At 35.2% G+C, this 14,234-nt stretch overlaps 1 protein-coding gene across 4 annotated transcripts in view; it reads left to right on the top strand.

Annotated features, from left to right (window-relative positions):
* ST7L (suppression of tumorigenicity 7 like) overlaps positions 1 to 14,234 on the top strand; it is a gene marked incomplete at its 5' end in the record, with an annotated part of 75,415 nt that overhangs the window by 8,141 nt on the left and 53,040 nt on the right. For 3 of the 4 annotated variants that reach the window (XM_082833658.1, XM_082833655.1, XM_082833656.1), the window contains 3 exons: positions 2,696 to 2,750; positions 5,624 to 5,739; positions 11,853 to 11,931. In XM_082833658.1, coding sequence (XP_082689784.1) covers positions 2,696 to 2,750; positions 5,624 to 5,739; positions 11,853 to 11,931 — 250 coding nt within the window. The remainder of the gene's footprint in view (positions 1 to 2,695; positions 2,751 to 5,623; positions 5,740 to 11,852; positions 11,932 to 14,234) is intronic. The other variant, XM_082833657.1, reaches the window with a different exon arrangement.

Raw genomic sequence — 14,234 nt, forward strand, 5'->3', positions numbered from 1 at the left:
ATACCCTAACTGGTTTCCCTGCCTATGATACTTCTCCTTTTAGTACATTCTCTCCCCTTACTATGTAAAAAAGTGTTTCTCAAATTTTTTAGATTCAGGAATCGTTTATACTCCTAAAAATTATTGAGGACCTCAAGAGCTTTTGTTTATATATTGATTATATCCCCAATATTTACCATATTAGAAATTAAAACAAATTAAAAAATATTTATTTATTAGTTATTTTTAAAATAACAGGAAACCCATTGCATGTTAACATAGTTCTATGAACTGAACTGTGTCTCTCCCCCACCTCAAATTCATATGTTGAAGCTGTAACCTCTAATGTAACTATATTTGGAGGCAGGACTTTTAGGAGACAATTAAGGTTAAATGAGGTTGTAAGGGTGGGGTTCTAATGTGATAGGATTGGTAGCCTTAGGAGAAGAAGAGAGATTAATTTCTCTCTCCACTATGGGAGGAGACATGTGAGGACACAGGAAGAAGGCAGCCATCTGTAAGCCAGGAAGAGAGCTCTTACCAGAGCCTAACCATGTTGGCACCCTGATTTCAGACTTCCAGACTTCAGAACTGTGAGAAAATAAATTTCTGTTGTTTAAGTCACCCAATCTATGGTATTTAGTTATGGCAGCCTGAACTAATACACATATCATGAAAAATAATTATATTTTCCAAAACGAGAAAATTTTAATCAGAAGACTGCCATTTCTTTACATTTATTTAAATCTCTTTAATATCTAGCTTAATAAAAAATTGCTTATTCTCATATCTGCTTCTGCATTGTTGTGACATGTTGTTTTGCTTGACATCTATGAAGAAAATCTGTTCTCACACAGATATGTAGTTGGAAAAGGGAAAAGTATTTTAATAACCTTTTCAGAAGGTTGTGGATATTCATTTTCAATACAACACCAAAATTTACTGAGGTACTTTCTTAAAGTTTAGTTGCAATGTGGAATCTGAAGCTATATCAGTTAACTTGCCATGTTCTGTACATTAAAATCCCTTGGTGTCCCATTTTGAATGGGTCTTTCACTTATGAATAATTTTATAAATCATGCATTGGCCATTTGGAAAATACTCGTTCCCTGAGTTATACGTGTCTTCCAAATATTGAAATATTGTATAATTTTTTAAAATGACGTTTGTTAATATCACCACTAATCTCACAGGAAAGCCTTTAAGTTGAGAAATTGTCAAGCTCATGGTAACTGATACAAGTTTTTCAAAATTCTAATATGTACTTGAAAGCTCAAGTTTTATCATTGGCAGCAAATACTACTTTTTCTTCCTTGAATTTGACAGATTCACTTTGTTCAACTTTGAGAAAATATTTGCCAGGTATCTGTCTGAATAATCATAAATTTGTCTGTTAGTGACTCTTTCAAGTAAAAGTGAGATTCCATGAAAAAAAAAAAAAGGTCAGTCCAGCTCAAAAAACAATTGCTTATACTGGAGACAACCATCATATTTGGTTGCCTTGTTTACTGGGGTGGGGGTGAGGAATCCAATGACCACTACTTTAAAGTACCAGCAGTTTTACCAACCTTTGATTTGTACCATTAGCCCAACTTTGCAGGACTGGGACTAGTATGAGGTTAAGTCAGGTGCTTGGGGCACAAAATTTAAGGACGCCCTTACTCTCAGGGTTGGGTTCAAATCAACAAGTTAAAAAGGCAAACAATGTCTTAGCATTTATTATGAAACGAGTTGTTACTTTGCAGTTCCATGAATGATACTTTGAGAACTGCTGATCTAACCAAAGTCTTGATATTTGTTATTTTTCTGTTTATAAACCTTTGATGGCTTCTGATTGACTAAGGATAATGTCTAAACTTTTTACATGGTATGTAAGCCCCTTCATCAATTTCCCCCAGTCTATTTTCTAGCCTCATTTACAGCTCTCCCTCTCACCTTCTACCATGTACTCTAACCTAAGTATGCTGTGTGGTTTTCTCATACTTCTCTGCTTAGAATGTTCTTCATCTGGCAACCTTCTACTTATTTTTACAGTGGTTCAAGTTTAAATGTCACAACCTTTCTAAAGTCTCCCCTAATTTCTCCAGAGCAAACTTAATCACTTCCTTTTTTTCTCTTGGAACAAAATATATCTCTATCATAGCACTTATCACACAGTGTAGGTGATAGTTTACATAACTAATTCTCATGCTACACTTAATTCAGTTAAGTTAGTTCCAAATGCTGTGGTTCCAGAAGTACAAAATGAGCAAAGTTTTTTTTGAGCACAGGCTCCGGACGCGCAGGCTCAGTGGCCATGGCTCACGGGCCCAGCTGCTCCGCGGCATGTGGGATCTTCCCAGACTGGGGCACGAACCCGTGTCCCCTGCATCGGCATGCAGACTCTCAACCACTGCACCACCAGGGAAGCCCCTGAGCAAAGTTTTAAAAGCTTATATTTTAAAGGAGAAACTGAAAACTAGATAGTCACATTGTAATATGGTAAGTGTGGTACTTGAATTGTGAACCAAATGCTATGGAGACAGAAATAAGGGAATGACTAGATTTGGTTGTACACTGCATGACAGCAGGGGTGGTCCATGCCTTATTCATCTTTGTGCTATATGTGGCTAGCACTGTACTTAGCATACAGTGACTATACATGTTGACCAAATTAAGATTTAACTACATTTGATTAAACTGTCTTATTTTCCCCCTTTTTCTCTTTGTTTTTTAGAATGCAAGGTATGGAGAAATCCTCTAAATCTTTTCAGAGGAGCAGAATATAGGAGGTATTACATTTTGCTTTCAGTATAATTATGGCATTGGTTTTAGAATAAAAGTATTATGGAAAAATTTATTTTTACAAATATATCACAGCTCTTCTGGTTGGAGATACTGATATAAGGTAAAATGATTAGCCCAAGGTTTAATTGGCAGCATCTTGGCTATATTTACTTTTATAATCATGAGAAACATTGCTTCAAACCATATGTTTGTGATGTAAGTATACATTTGGCTCTTGGTTTATGGCAGAAAGCCTTTTCAAAGAATTCATGAGATAGAGAAAAAATTGCAAATGTCAGCATATTCCTGTGCACATGTGCTCAATTGCAAACTTTATTTGACGATTCACTAGAAAATATCAATCTGAATGTAAATATAAATTTCATTTGTGCAACAGTACAGAGCATAATACTTTTATATTGTATTTCGTATTGCCATTCCCTAGCTACACTATTGTGTCCATTTCTCTTCTGGTTTTTGTTCTAAATGAGAAAACGACTTTTGAAAAACTTATGACCAAAGATACTCTACTTTTGTTTTGGAAAGGGCTGTGTTTTACCTGGAGGTAGACTGGGGCATGTTATTTAATTCATTGAACAAGAAACAGTTTATGTCTACTATGTATTGGCACTATGCAAAATGATGGGGATACAAAATAATTTAGCAGTAATCCCTGTGCGTAAGTACTTGATAGTGTAGGACAGTCACATCCTGGGAAGCCAAAGCTAGGCTTTTATGATAGATGCCATTAGCCTATATTAAGGGATTCTGCAAGAAACAGGTCCTTGAACTTCTCACTGTGTTTATTAAAAAGTTTTTAGGCTATTCTTGTTATCTTATAGTATCTACTTCATGAAAATCTTAAAGAGAAATTTCTTATCTTAGTATAACGAACTCTTAATGCTTCTTTTTTGAATGATTAGTTTGTCTTAATGTAAAAGTCTAAATTGCACTGGTAATCATTGTGGTTCTAGGAAGCTTGGAATCATATCGTAGCCAACCTTTAGCAAGTGTATAGAACTCTTTGGTATGAGCCATTTTATGGCTCAATCCTTGTTTTACTTTACTGAGTCTTTTAAAATTTACTGCTAATTTAAGTTATTGATACTGTGCATGTGTTTTTTAGCTGCTTTAAATCATTTTGGGATTAATGTAGATCGTTCATTTTTTTTATGATTTTAGAAAGTATACCAAACTTTGCTAAATGAACAAGGATTTGCTTTTTCCTTTTTCTTCATGATAATTTCTCCTAAAATAGCTAAAAACTTTAAATAGAAACTTTAAAGGCAACTTATACAATTAAATAACTTAAAATCTTTGATCATGTATATAAATAACACAATGTGCTTTTATTTTTATTTTTATTTTTTTTGCGGTACGCGGGCCTCTCACTGCTGTGGCCTCTCCCGTTGCGGAGCACAGGCTCCGGATGTGCAGGCTCAGCGGCCATGGCTCACGGGCCCAGCCGCTCCGCGGCATGTGGGATCTTCCCGGACCGGGGCATGAACCCGTGTCCCCTGCATCGGCAGGCAGACTCTCAACCACTGCACCACCAGGGAAGCCCACAATGTGCTTTTAAAATGCTTTTTCTGATTATAAAATATATACATATTCATTGTTGAAAGTTGGAAAATAAAAAGATGTATGAGAAAGAAAGTAAAAAATCACCTTTTTCTACCACTAAGTGATAACTGCTATTAGTATTTCCATCCAGTCTCTCTTCTATACACATATATAAAAACAAAACTTGAACATCATAATATATAAAATTCATTATGTGTGAATTTACCACAGAATTTCTTCAAAACATGAATTTCTTCAAAAACATGATTTTTAATAGTTGTACTGTATTCTATTATATGGAGGTACCATACATAACTTACCTACTGCTCCCCTATCCAGGTCACAGGTTATATTTCACTGTTAACAATTACTCTAGAGGGATAGCTTTATATATAAATCTTTAGCCACATATATGATTATTTCCTTAGGGTTGATTTGTAGCACTGGAATTACTGAATCAAAAGGTGTGAACAGTTTTTTTTCCCCCCTTTAAGTTTTTCTTTTAATGGTGGAAAATTTCAAAAATAAACAAAAGTAGAGAGAGTGGTATAATGGAATTCCATATACCCATCATCTAACTAGGTGTTATTTTTAAGGCTCTTGATAGATATTATCTAATTGATTTCTGGAAAAAGAAATGTAAATACCAATTTATATTTGTAATAGCAATATGTGTGAGTCCCATCTCACCCCTGACAATATATATTTGCCAATTTTATAGTTGAATAGTCAAAATTAGTTATTTTAATTTGCTATTTGTTAATTACCAATGAGATTGGATATTTTAAAATGTATTTATTAGACAGTTTGTTACCTGCTATTAATTATTGAGGGTTTTAGGGGGAAATGAAAGGTAAAATTTCTAATTTAGTAAAATCTGAAAGAAGTTTTTTTTTTGCTTTTATGCTTTGAAAACCCTTTATCATCTTGACATCTAGTAAAAAATCACTTGTGTTTTTTTTCTAGTTTCTTTGTAGTTTTACTTTTAATACTTAATTCTAATTCACTGAGAATTTATTTAAGTATACTTAAAAAAGTATATATTTAAGTCAAATTGTTTTATCTTCAAATTCAATTTTGAAGCACTGTTTGTTGAATAATCTACCTTTTCCGTTTTGGTTTTTGATGTTTTATTATTGTACTCTTAAGTAGTTTGGATAGGTTATCTCTTTTGCTTTATTGATTATAATAAGCTTTTGAAACATCCTGAAATAAGATTTGTAGCAGTATATTTTTGAATTTTAAAAAGTATCTGTTGTAGCAGACAGATGCTCTCTCATGTTCAATTTACATATTTTATTGTGTTTTGGTAAAGATACACTTGGGTGACTGGTAAAGAGCCACTTACATACTATGACATGAATTTGTCAGCTCAGGACCATCAGACCTTTTTCACCTGTGACACGGACTTTTTACGTCCTTCAGACACAGGTATGTGTCATAATCTGTTCTTGGGGTAAACAGTAGTCATAAAAATTATTTTTAAAGTTTTTTAGCGTTATTTATTATACAAAGTTATTTGGCTTGGAGTTTGCATCATTGATAAGAAACCCAGATTAAATTGAAACTAATTATGATTGTAAACTAGGTTATCGTACTTTTTTGTCTTTTATAAGATGAAATTTAAATTCTTTATAGAATTTAAAGTATTTTACAAAAATTAATTAAATTGCTTCTTTTATTACTTAGAAAACCTTTCAGATCGAATACAGCAATTGCTTATACAGAGAACAGTGTACCCAATTTTGGTTGGGGAAGTTAACACCTATAATTACACATTAAAAAAAAAAATAAGGCAAAGTTAAACATTGGGGCACAGCATGTAGAGAAAAATGGGGTATATTTTATTCCAGTCATAAGTCAGAGATGCATATAAAGTGGTGGAAGATCATAGAAATGTCTGTTTAGTTCTCTCTAATCTTCTCTGTAGAAGTGAGTATAGAAACTCTTAAATGTTTGGCTTAAAGACAGGGATCTTTATCACAACTATTTCGACTGCCTTCTCCCACCTTATCTATGCTTCTACTTTTATCCTTCAAAATTAAAAGTCTCATTCTCTGGGAAGCCTTCCCTGATCTCTGCAATTCTACAGTACTTAGTCAAAACCTCACTTTTATAATAATTTTAGTTAATTTATTCAACTGTAAACACTTATTTGTTAGTTTATCATGTTGTTTTAATGTTTGTCCTCCCTAATAATGTGTGAAACTGTGGAAATTAGGGACTATACTTGTCATCTTGGAATCCTTATCATCTAGAACACTGCCTGATATACTGTAAATATTAATATTTATTCTTTGATGGAAGTATGAATGAATGAATAGCCTTGGTGTCACAGATGTCTTAAGCAATTTCAGTAATAATAGCTAACACTTGTATAACACTTATTATGCGCCAAGCACTGTTCTAAGCAATTTATATAAAGATACTAATTTAATCTTCCCAATCACTTCATGATATAGGTACTATTATCAGCCACATTTTAAATGTAAAGGAACTGAGGCAAAGGGGAGACAAGTAACATTTCCTAAATCACCTAGCTAATAAATGAAAAAGCTGGGTTTCAAGCTCAAGTTTAGCTCTTAACCACTATACTATTACTGCTTCTACTCATCACATTGGTAGGCAGAAGAAAATCACCAACAGTTACGGTCTGAAAAACAGCCAGTTTTCCAACATTGAAGGAGTTCATTGTGCTATATCTCTGCTGTATTAAATATATTCAGCATCTGTAGTAGCAGGAAACCCAAGGATCTTTGGTATGGTTACATAAAATGGTTTAATTGCAAATCAGAGAAAAAGGAATTGCTGTATGTTTATGTGCTTAATGTTTACATTGATGGCAAAAGTATAATGTTAAGGAAATAACAGCAGTGGAAAATCAGTATTGTACGTTAACTATGAGGACTGAGGTGACTGTGGATATTAAGGCTTCACCTCCCTCTCATGGGCAGAATTGCAAACCTTGGCAGGCTTTTCAAGTAGCAACCATGGCTATCCACTAAAGCTGTGGTCTTAAAACATTTTTGTTCACATAGCTCCTAAAAGAATTTTGAAAAACTATGTATCCCTTCACACATTTTTAACTTGACATCATAAGGTTAAATAATTGCAAAGAATGTAATTTTTAACATATTATAAATATAGACATTTAAAAATAACACTAAAATACTCTATATTTGAATGTATTTCAAGGACTCTAATGACTTGATATCCACCATGATCCATTGAAAAGTACATGAACAAATACTCTAACAGTAGTAAATTTTATATAAGTACTTTTTCTTGTTGAACTCATATCCATTCCACACCTCTGTATGATTTTATTATAATTATTTTATATTTGAGAGTTTTTTAATCACACTTAAATACTTTTCCACAATAAAGTTTTTGTATAATTTTTTTTAAATTTAAGTTTCTTTTGATCATAAAGTTCTAAATGGAATCATGTACTTTATATTTTTGTCAAATCCTTCGAGCTACATATTTGGCTCTTCCAACTTTGGAAAGAGTCCTCCATATAACTTAATTGGCTGGGTGAGTTCTCATTGTCCTTCCTGTCAACTAAATCAGACTTACTTTCTGACAGAGAAGTCTGACTTCATTTTTTAATTCAAATAAACATGTTAACATGCATCCCTATGACAACCATCTCTCTTCTGAATTCAGATTCTAAGATAGAAAGATAGATAAGTCTTAAAGCCTTGCCGTGAGCTTATCACTTGGCCGAAACAAGATTCCACTGCCTTTATTATCCCTTATTAATGCTTTATTTGCCTTATTATGAGGATACCTTCCCTTAGGAGCAATGCATGCTTTGATAGTAAGGGGAGAAAGGGTGCTGATAAATGGAACTGATAAAAATTATCACTCCCTCCCCACTCTACAATATACTTGAATTCAGAAATTCCAGGGGCCAGAATACTCTATTTCTAATGCTGAGCTTCACTGTTAAGTAAGTAAATGGCACAAATCCCTATTATAGGTTCCTTGATTAAAAATGGTTCCTCCCAAACCCAAACTTTGAATTGTCCCTTGAGGCACATGGAGATCTTTACACTCTAGGGCAACTTACCTTGGAAAGATTCAGGATGGGTGAAAAGTAAGCTTTTCTTTTGTAAAGTAGGAAAAGGTAATATATCTTTAGGGGACACACTGAGTCGGGGAGCATATGTTGGCTAGGAAAGGAAAACCAGCATGACAGACCAATCAGGTGAACATTCTTCAGGTAGATCAGTTATAGGAAAGAGTCATATATAGCTGAAGCTTTAGAAATTGATTCTCTTAAAACGGTGTGTCCCATTTTGGTCCTTGCAAAGTTTCATGTAGTACTTCTAGAGGTATGCATAATCCCAGTTAAAGACTGAACTAAACCTTATCCACAAATGATAATCCAGAAATGGACTGTTGGTTCCATATTGATCTTTTCAGATATTCACATAAAGATAATGATTTATGTCTATAGTTTTATATTAAAAAAAGACAAACGTGCCTATACGTGTGATGTGAGAAATTTCTCTTGACTCTTGTCATCAGTAATTACTAAATTAGTAGATTTTTTTTTAATAAATGTATTTATTTTATTTTCTTTATTTTTGGCTGCGCTGGGTCTTCATTGCTGCGTGCAGGTTTTTCTCTAGTTGAGGAAAGCTGGGGCTACTCTTCATTGTGGTGCGTGGGCTTCTCATTGCGGTGGCTTCTGTTGTTGCAGAGCACAGGTTCTAGGCGCTCGGGCTTCAGTAGTTGTGGCTCGCAGGCTCTAGAGCACAGGCTCAGTAGTTGTGGTGCACAGGCCTCACGGCATGTGGGATCTTCCCGGAGCAGGTCTCGAACCCCTGTCCCCTGCATTGGCAGGCGGATTCTTAACCACTGAACCACCAGGGAAGCCCTAAGTTAGTAGATTTTTGTTGTTATTCTATTGATTTGTTTATTTAGGACAGTGAACAAACATATTCTCAGGGCCAGCCAGCAGTGTTTTTTGGTTAATTTGCTTTCATGTTTTTGTTTTTTTTTTTCAACATTTAAAAAAATCAGGAGATTTAACATTAAACTCCAGATTTACAATTTTAAGTTGGGAAATATGGACCTGCATTTCCACTTGGCAGTAATTAGTTAGACCTGAGCTGTGACTCTCTTAGACAGTGCATGTGCTTTTAGTTCACTCATTTATGTTTTCTGCCTGGTCTCAAGGCATTTATATTTGTGACCCATGGTCTTGGGTTGAATGGTAGTCTCTTCTGCTGGTTAGCCTATTAGAATAGTGTTTAACTTGAAAAATAGATAAATTTTTGATTGAATTGTTAAACTGCTTGTGTTATTTTTTAAGCATATCGAGTATTCTTAAAGAGGACAGTTGAATACTAAATGAGCATATTGCTTTAAATTATTCCTAAACCTTGTTTTAGAAGGAAGTATATTCCTTCCTCTACTTTATTTCCCCTTTCCTCATTGGCTTAGAAATGCATTGGTTGTGAGGAATAATAAGGCTGGATAGAGCATTTGAAAACATGAGAATAAGAAAAAATGCTTAATGGTGGATTAGATGACCTTACTAGAAATAGAAGAAATGCCAATGCAAATGAGATGTTTTCATGTTTTAAATTAGCAAAGATTGATACTACTCAGTGTTGTTAAGGGAGTGAGGAAATAGTCACTCTCCTGCACTGTCTGAAAAAATGTAAATTAATACAGTCTCATTGAGAGGAGTTTGGATATATATATCCAAAATCTTTTAAAAGATGCATACAGGGCTTCCCTGGTGGTGCAGTGGTTGAGAGTCCACCTGCCGATGCAGGGGACACGGGTTCGTGCCCCGGTCCAGGAGGATCCCACATGCCACGGAGCAGCTGGGCCCGTGAGCCATGGCCTCTAAGCCTGCGCGTCTGGAGCCTGTGCTCCGCAACGGGAGAGGCCACAACAGTGAGAGGCCCACATCCCGCTAAATAAATCAATACATAGATAGATAAATAAATAAATAAAAACCACCCATTCTTTGGTCAGGTTTGCAAAGATAGATGTTGAAAGATGGTTATCACAATATTTCTATATTAGCAAAAAATTAATTATCCATCAAAAGAGAACTGGTTAAATAAATTACTGTATTACTTAATATGCTAGAGTACCAAATAACCATTCAAACTGTTAATAAAGATTCAGTGTCAAAATTTAACCTGAAAATATCATGTAACTTATAGAAGAGAGCCTCATCATCAAAAATGGAAAGTCAAATATTATACTTGATTTTTATGTAATATTTTAATGTTTAAGCAAAATGTTATTCTTTACCTGGTTATTATCAAATGGGTGCTGACTTGCATCAATTTGTCAAGTTCAGGAAGCATTAGCTGTCAGCTAGCTGGTGACATGTTTGATGTGAGAAATGTATTTTTGTTACCCAAGTAGAATATATTGTCTCCTTTTCTAAGCCAAGACTAATATTTTGTTTCCAAAGGAAAACTCAAACATTTTCCACATTATTCTTTCTGGACAGTTGTAGGTTTTGTTCCAAAAGCAACATTCATAGATTCTCTGTTTTTCTTATCAAACTTGAAATAGGCCAGATAGTTTCATGGATCTACTTTGTTTAGTTTTTTTAAAAAAATTTATTTATTTATTTATTTGGCTGCGTCAGGTCGGGTCTTAGTTGCGGCACATGGGATCTTTGTTGCGGCACACAGGCTTCTCTCTAGTTGTGGTGCTCAGGTTCCAGAGTGTGCGGGTTCTCTAGTTGTAGCGTGTGGGCTCCAGAACGCGTGGGCTCAGTAGTTGAGGCACACGGGCTTAGTTGCCCTGCGGCATGTGGGATCTTATTTCCCTGACCAGGGGTCAAACCTGCATCCACTGCATTGGAAGGTGGATTCTTAACCACTGGACCACCAGGGAAGTCCCTGTTTGTTTAATTTTTAAGAAACTTTGCTTAGTGTGAAATTTTAATTTTAGTGCAGTAAATGACAGCAAAACTAATATTGTTATTCCAGAGGTATCCTAATTCAGGCTTTTCTTGACTCTTAGTAGAGACTGACATTTTCCATAAATATACAATAGTCTAAGTTAATTCCTTTTTACCCCCGTTTTTATACAAAATGCAAATTCAAACATTCTTCATGGATTGAATCATTGATTAAAAAAATACTGTGTTTTTAAAGTTTTTTTGTATATTTTTAACAGTTCCATAGAACCTTTTCAAGAGGATAAAGGAACTAGAATATTTCATAGATTATAATCTGATATCAATTTTAATATGCATTTAGATATATAAATGTTCATGTATAATGATGTAATTAACTTGATTAAGTACCATCTATGTTATTATTCATATAAATCAGAGAAATAATATTTTAATTTCCACTTTATGTGAAGCTTCCAAATTTAATGTAAATTTCTCATGAGGTTAATGTGAGCCATCACCCCAATTTCTTATTTCTTATGTTTAAGAACATGTTATTTAAATCTTTGTTTACTCTTCTAACTCATTCTTCATACGTTTTGCATGAGATACTTTATGTTTACCATATCATCTACTTTTTGAAATGTTTTTCCTACAGTTATGCAGAAGGCATGGAGGGAAAGAAATCCTCCAGCTCGAATCAAAGCAGCCTATCAAGCTTTAGAATTAAACAATGAGTAAGTTTGAAATATATGGAAAATAAGTTTGTTTTGAAGGAAACCCAGGCAAGTGATTTTGTTTCCTTTTTTCTGTTCCTAAGATACTTGGAGTCATTAATAGTCCCCTTTCTCTTTTTGCATACTAAAGACAAAATTTGCAGTGTTCATTGACATTTGTATTTTGCTTCTGAAATTGTAAACTTATCTATGCTTTTGAATAGAAATTATGCTAGAAATACTTTATAAAAAGGAGAATGCTGATCTGATTGGTGATAATAGTTGATAATTAAAGAGTACTAAAATACTTAAGCCACCTGTTTTAATTTTGTTTTTCATTTAAGTCATTTATTTAAAGCATTCATTCAGTCCTGAGAACTGTAGTTGCTAGTAGGATTGGAGGCATGGGAAGGGAATTCAAAATAAGTAAAACATGGCTTTAATTTAATTTTTTTTAATGTTAGCAGCTTTATTTTATTTATTTATTTATTTTTTGCGATACGCGGGCCTCTCACCATTGTGGCCTCTCCCATTGTGGAGCACAGGCTCCGGATGCGCAGGCTCAGCGGCCATGGCTCACGGGCCTAGCCACTCCGTGGCATGTGGGATCTTCCCGGACCGGGGCATGAACCTGTGTCCCCTGTATCGGCAGGCAGACTCTCAACCACTGCGCCACCAGGGAAGCCATACAGCAGCTTTATTTTTTTATAGCTCCTTTTATCAACTTTATATTTTGAAAAAACAAAATGTAGAATCATAAGTGAACTTAGGGGCTTCCCTGGAGGCTCAGTGGTTAAGAATCTGCCTGCCAGTGCAGGGAACAGAGGTTTGAACCCTGGTCTGGGAAGATCCCACATGCCGTGGACCAACTAAGCCCGTGTACCACAACTACTGAGCCTGTGCTTTAGAGCCTGCGAGCCACAACTACTGAAGCCTGCGTGCCACAACTACTAGAGGCCGTGCTCTTCAACAAGAGAAGCCACTGCAATGATAAGCCCATGCACCGCAACGAAGAGTAGCCCCCGCTCACCACAACTAGAGAAAGCCTGCATGCAGCAACGAAGACCAAAGGCCGCCAAAAATAATAAATTAATTAAATAAATTTAAAAAAAATAAAAATAAGTGAACTTAATATTTAAATGGGACAGATCAATAAGTATTAATCTAATATTAAATAAGTGCCAAGAGTAAAAATATGGCTCCAGTTGGGATTAATCAAGGAATGCCTCCTGAATAATGTGAACTTAGCATTGTCCCTGTACCCCTTCTTACTCCCCTACCACAGATATACTAATCCTTATTAAGAAGACTTACCCAAGGTGGAACAAAACTGGCAGTGTAGGGAACTCAACAAGCAGTGAATGAATTTTATTGAAACTCTGAAAGCTAATCAGAGTTTATTGCAACCTGGAGAATGCTTAATCAGTTTAAAAAAATAGCTGAATTTCTGTAAGAGAGCTTTGTGGTGTTTTAACTTAACACTGACCCCATCCTCCACTCCCTAGGTCAGTGGCAGCCTTGAAGACAACAGTCTGCCTTCTGGGTATAATTCCTACTATCAAAGGAAGCAGAACGGACCTTTTTCTCAAAGAATTATGGTTGTTTACTTTGACCCATCTGGTTACTCTCTGAAGAACCAGCTCAAAGGGCTTGCCTATATTTTGGTTAATTCCAAACTCTCCCAGCACTGACACAGCTACACTGTGGGGGCATTGTTGAAAATATTTAAAGGCAAATGTATTAGCCAGTGCTGCCAGGATCAAGGGATAACAACTAGGGCAAACAAGAGACAAACTAGAAAGCTTGGGAGGAAAGGCTGGGGAATGAGAAACTTTGGGAAATAAACGCTTTTAAAAGCTTCCACATATTCCTGGGAATCTCAGAGGCTCCACACATGCCCAGAGTTAGGCACCTGCTCAGAAAAGATTTGAGAAGACCCTAAGCTCTCATGTGTGTCTGACTTTCAGGTTCTGCACAAACAGAAAGTGAAAGCTAAGGCAGAGTTGTAAACTGCCTGACTGAATGTTGAAGGTATGCCCCAATACACACACAGAACCTATCTGCAAAGACTTGCTTTTTGTTTTGTTTTTGGTTTCAGGTGTTTAGGGTAATCTCTGTCAAATCACTGACTAACCATTAAGCTAAAGGAGCAGACACTTCACTGGTCACTCATGACAGAATACAAACTTTACAAAATCAGTTCAGAAAAGTCACAACTGTAAGCAGCAACAGTAATCTCTGGAGAGGAGGGGAAATCTGATTTCTGGAGTTGCTAGATTATAATATTTAAAATTTCCAGTTTTCAACAAAAAAATTATAAGACA

This window comes from Leucopleurus acutus (genome assembly GCF_964270905.1).
Source record: "Leucopleurus acutus genome assembly, chromosome: 2".
Taxonomy (NCBI): Eukaryota; Metazoa; Chordata; class Mammalia; order Artiodactyla; family Delphinidae; genus Leucopleurus; species Leucopleurus acutus.